This window comes from Alosa alosa, chromosome 13, assembly GCF_017589495.1.
Source record: "Alosa alosa isolate M-15738 ecotype Scorff River chromosome 13, AALO_Geno_1.1, whole genome shotgun sequence".
Taxonomy (NCBI): Eukaryota; Metazoa; Chordata; class Actinopteri; order Clupeiformes; family Clupeidae; genus Alosa; species Alosa alosa.
Window position 1 is genome coordinate 5,585,687 of NC_063201.1, and position 5,478 is coordinate 5,591,164.

A 5,478-nucleotide genomic window follows, 5' to 3' on the forward strand; every position below is an offset into this window, starting at 1 on the left:
TGATGAGTGGTGAATGCAGTGCAGCTGGTAGGTAAACGAGGGTGAGGCAGAGCAGAGCAGGAACAGGTGGAGGTCATCAGACTTTAATCAGCGCGTGTTACCAGGCAGAGAGAGAGCTCATGACAATTTCACGGCAATAAAACTGACCTCCCACGATGACACATTGGGGCAACATATATACTGGCTGATCAGACCATTCAAGACACACAAGGGAAGACTAGGACTAACGACATTTACAACAAGACAAGCATGAAGACAAAGGCCACCTTAACATAACAACAAAGTAAGTAAATATTTCTTAAATAAGAATGATCATAACCCCCCCCCCTCATGACGTTTGCAATGGTGGTGCCTTCCAGAGGACTCTTATTCTGGCATCCATTCGCCACAAATTCCTTTAACTGGAAGGAAGAAGCCACCCCACGCCAGCCGGAGGAAATCACAGCAGTTAAATAAACTCAGTACTAAAGACATAAGTAATGAAATAAACAGAAACAGACTGCGTCCACTCACCCAACTGTAACTGATGTGTAAAACGTAATTATATATGAAATGTGCAACGTTAAATAAACATAGAACTGTCAAATTAAAATAAACGTGTTGTGTATTAATTGTAGACTATGAACTGAAAATAAGGTATATTTTAATCAGTGCAATGCCGGGTGTGCATGAGAACTGTTTGAACTTGCATCTATCTATCTATCTATCTACTCCTGAGTACACCTGGACTGAAATATCACCCTGGGACTCCATGCCCAGGTAGGTGTGGTCAGATTGGGGACCTTCATCAGCTCGGCTCACTCTCTCCCATCCAGCTGAACTCATCTCACACATGCCCTCATCAAAGCTGCAGTGGTCCAGGAAGAAGATGGAGTCATCTGGGACAAATAGGAACGTCCTCACAGTTAGACTTCGGCACTGTAGATAGATACTTAACACCGACTTTGGTAAGTAGGAGCTTGCCCCTCAGTATTTCGTTACTGTCGATGTGTATTTCCTTCAAAAATAAATGACCTTTAAACCTTTGTGGTAAGAAAGAAGGACAGAAAGAACGAGTGAGAGAAAGAAGTGAAAAGCTTTGGCTTTTCAGCTTTAACTTTAATTTTTAGCTGGATACATCACATGGATATTGAAAACAAACTATGCATGCTATGAACTATGAACTTTACGACTGAGAACTGGTCTGGTGTTAGCAGGGCTGGTTACTTACTGCAATTGTAGCGTCTGTTTAGCTCCAGTGTATCATAAAACCTCATGTCCAGGTGTTGACCAATCACATCTTGAAACCTGGGTCCTTTGTGGCAATGGTGGGGGCCTTTATTGTAGCTGAATGCACTCTGGCTGTAGTGCATTACAGACCAGTAATCATATGGGGTACCCATGGTGCTGGTGATTTCCTCGCCAAATGTGTGAATTATAGTCCATCCCTAAAGGGAAAAAAATTAATTGATCAACGTAGCATAACTTGTAAAAAACATGGGAGAGATTGCTTTCATTGCCTTCAGTGACAGAGGGAATGACCCATTGAAAATAAAAGTAGTGTAAAGCATGAACATGAAGATTGCAATTTCAAGATCTTGTTATCTCTGTTTTTGTCTCTGTTTTTGAAGTACAAGTCTAGACAGACTTTGGTTTACATTTTACCCTATGCATCACGTTGCTCCATAAAATGAACATTCAGATGCATATAAAAAAGGTTCTTTGGTACTAACTTTGTGTACAAAAGCCAACACAGAATATATCAAAAGCAAGCAATGACCTTGACCAATGTTGTACCAGTTGATGGTGATGAAGTCTTTCCTGTCATATCTAGACTGCTCGTGTAGGAAGCCAAGGGCGTGCAGAAACTCGTGCTCCACAACAGAAATGTGGTCACAGTAGGTGCCAATGGAGAGAGTCTGCTTCATGGATTTTTTTCCAACAGAAGACCAGCAGCTAAAACATATGGCATACTGATGAAGTATGGCACACAAATGAATGAAACCATCTAAAAGTCTGCTATTATGAGGAAAGGAGGTGTTCTACCCTTGGTGTTTTTCAACAGATGTAATGAGATTAATTTATTCTTGGTTTGCAGTCAACACACGATTTCAGCCTGAATTGTTCAAAAGCTCTCAGAATTACTCCTTTGGCATTCATATCTGAACCAAAAACAAATTCCAAGTTATAAGTTACAGTTTTTCTCAGTCGCTTTGGTGCTTTTTTTCAGATCAGAATGAAAATTCTCATAACTATTAGTTCAACCTCCACAACATTTAGTCATTTGTGTACATAGTAGCAATACTTCCTCTGAACAAATTGCAAATGCTTTTAGACAAGTATCAGTTGCTTTCAAACAATTATCTGCTGTTTTTTAACATTATCATTTGCTTATGTCATGTCAGTCAAAATGAACTATACTTATGGATGCTGAATAGTCATTCCCAATAAAACTAACAGTCTTCATTTCATTGCCTGAGTCATTACATACACAATTGTTGAACTAGTTATCAAATTCTGTCACAATGTTGTAGAATTGCAAAGAGCATACAGTAAAAATGTACGTATTCAGTGTCTTGTACTCACTCCCCTAATGTGTAACTTTACTGTAGTTTTCAAATGGCTGTACAAGAACTGTATAGTGCTGTCTTGAGCATGTTCAGGTAATGTCACTGAGTTCTGACCTTTATTTTGCATTGGAAAACACTGAGAGAACTGTCATAATAAAAACATGACAAAGCCATTTGACTATCTTGTTCATAAACGATGGTGTCAAGACTTCTCATTTTGATGACACTGACAGTTTCATTGACATAAATACTTGCTTTTGAGGAATGGACTATCCATTTTGAGCAAGTGACATGCTTTTGCAGGTCATCCACTAGGTTTTGCAGTTTGCACTAATTGTTTTGAGAAATGCACTAACTGCTGTGCAAATGTTAATAGTGATGTGAGAAAAGCACCAAAGCGACTGAGAAAAACTGTAAGTCCAATATCGTGTAAATACATATTGTGAAACACATTGTAAAAATAAATATCTTCAATGCAATATCGTCAAAAAGCTGTGTACTTTCTCCTGTCTTATCTCGAGTTTTGCCAGTAGTATTCATTTTTTCTATGACTTGAAGCTGGCCAGTCTTGTTACATATTTACATTTCTCTAAGGCTTCCACCTATGACAACATAAAAAATTGGGTAACACTTTACTTGAAGGTATCTACACAAGAGTGACATGACTGTCATAATCCTAACACTATCCCTAACCCTAACTTGTCATGACAAAAACTGAATGACACTTGAACAGAAGCAAATGACAGAAGCGTTCTGTCATAAATGTTTATGACTTGTTTTATAGTGTTTATGAAACGTTCATGTCATTCTTATGTAGATACCTTCAAGTAAAGTGTAACCAAAAATTGTTTCCATAAAGTCGTTTTCCTCACCGAGATTACCATCTAGGTGGTACGGTACAGGGGAACTCCACTGCTGTCCGACTATAATGGAACTCCTGTGGTCCTCCTTGAAACCAACCACATCACAGTCGTGGAATTACTTGACAAAGGTGGCATTCAACTTTACAAGATACCTTTATCCAAAGCAACTCATTGAATAATTACGGTGGTTTTAGGAGTATTCTCTAAGTGTTATTGCTTAGTGTTAATTCTGCTGTGTTACAGTAGTGTGCAGTGTGTGACTCATATTTGAAAATAGTTACAGGTACATGATCCATGCAAGTGATACTTACTTCCACTATATCCCCTTCATTTAGATCCAAATCTGAGGCACAGATAGATGTATACAAGGTGTATTATAATTATTTCTTTGGCATTATGAGATCATATTTCTATATTCAGAATGTACTGTGAGCCTAAGAACATTTTTGTAACAAATCATTGTGACATTCTCAACTTTGTTGATTTTGGCCAGAAAGTTGTCGATCTCTATGAAAGCCCATAAAAATGTACATTATTGAACTGCATGTTTCAAGGTACAGTAAGGAATAGGTATCGTCTGTATTTCTTATTTTGTGATTGGTCTACTCACCGACTATATCAAGCAGAGGCTGGTGGCAAGTATGAACAGAAATGCAGTCAATTAGGTTTGACAGTAAAATAATGCTCATATTTTTGCTTTGCTATTAACCCTTAAAGGAGTACCGTCACACCGGTGTGACGGGAATGTTGAGAAATGAACATTCTAAAGAATATCTGGGTTCATTGAATTCAACATAGACTTTTAGAACCTTCAATTGTTGCGGAACTTAGAATGTTCAAAAACCTACACCTTTAAGGGTTAATCAGGCATATGCTGCCCTATTCCCAACCTGGTCTCATATACTGTGCAAACTCACCACAGAGAGGGCTCCCCACAGTCCCACACTTAGGTAGAGGAAGATGTGTGCATGCATTTTGTCTGGGCACTGCACAAACACAGCCATTTTATATACAAGTGTTTTCACAATTTTGGTTAAACAACCAATATTGCTTTTTTGGTATTGAGATACAATAATGACTCATATGGACAGACATGAATGAAAATACGTGGCATTGGCTGCACAGTAACAGGAACAACAGTGACTAAACATTGCCACACTCCTGATTTATCCAGTTATTGTGCAAAAGCATGTTTCTCTTTTCCTCAACCAAGAAATGACAGATGTAATGTAAAGCTCTGCATGTAAAATTATGCATATATATACACTGCTAAGAATTTACTTCTGATTCTCCATTTGATTTTGGACTTCAGCTCAGAAACTGGTTCACCATGAAGAGCTATGACTCACTGAACAGCCTTTTATGGTGACCTGAAGGTATGGCTACAGTGACTAGTGTGTCTGGTTTAGGATATGGAGGGGCAGCATGCACCGTGTGTACTTGCATTGGCTAGTGTGTACTTAGAAGAAAGAACAGCCTGTCCAAAATGCTAACTGTTTGTATCAAGTTGAAAATCACCCAATAAGCTCTTATAGCAGGAGTCAAAAATTGTCCAGAGTATTGTATCTTTTCACAGTGGGTCTAAAGAATTTCAGCCGTCAATGATGGAAGAAAAGAGGTACATTGTATCATACATTCCGTAGACAACAGGGAGTTTTTCCTCACTTTTCATGGGCTAAAACTTTCATTTTTAATCTTTTTTTACATGAAGTACATGGCAAGGAGAAAATAGTTTTTGTGGAATCGATATCATTATGTGGATTCATTATGTGGTTTGTTGGCAACAACTTTTTGATTACCCTACCATGCATCTCAAAACATGTGAACCAAGAAAACTGAGCCTAGTTGAGATTTCCTTTACAACAATGTGAACCAAGAAAACTCAGCCTAGTTGATATTTCCTTTAAGTAACATATTTCCTTTTAGTATTATACTCATAAATGAGATATTTAGAAACATTTTTAAATCTACTTCCTATTTAACCTACGTCATCACCACAAATCACCTCCAATTAGTCTCTTTGATATCAGTCTTTTTTTTATAGTCACATGACAGTATAGAATCAC

At 38.0% G+C, this 5,478-nt stretch overlaps 1 protein-coding gene across 1 annotated transcript; it reads right to left on the reverse strand.

Moving 5' to 3' along the window:
* Window positions 1–412: 412 nt before the first annotated feature.
* Window positions 413–3,489, reverse strand: LOC125305714 (meprin A subunit beta-like). Its single transcript, XM_048260630.1, has 4 exons — window positions 3,422–3,489; window positions 1,713–2,141; window positions 1,211–1,427; window positions 413–878 (listed from the first exon to the last, which is right to left on the reverse strand). The coding sequence occupies exons 2-4, from the start codon at window positions 1,905–1,907 to the stop codon at window positions 700–702; spliced, it is 591 nt and encodes a 196-aa protein (XP_048116587.1). The 5' UTR covers window positions 1,908–2,141; window positions 3,422–3,489; the 3' UTR covers window positions 413–699.
* Between the last annotated feature and the right edge of the window lie 1,989 nt (window positions 3,490–5,478).

Coding starts and splice junctions, on each gene's coding strand:
- LOC125305714 (XM_048260630.1), bottom strand. CDS start 1,907: ATGAAGCAGACTCTCTCCATTGGCACCTACTGTGACCACATTTCTGTT. Junction 1,428..1,712: donor TGTTGGCTTTTGTACACAAA/GTTAGTACCAAA, acceptor TTTTCCCTTTAG/GGATGGACTATAATTCACAC. Junction 879..1,210: donor AAACAGACGCTACAATTGCA/GTAAGTAACCAG, acceptor TATTTGTCCCAG/ATGACTCCATCTTCTTCCTG.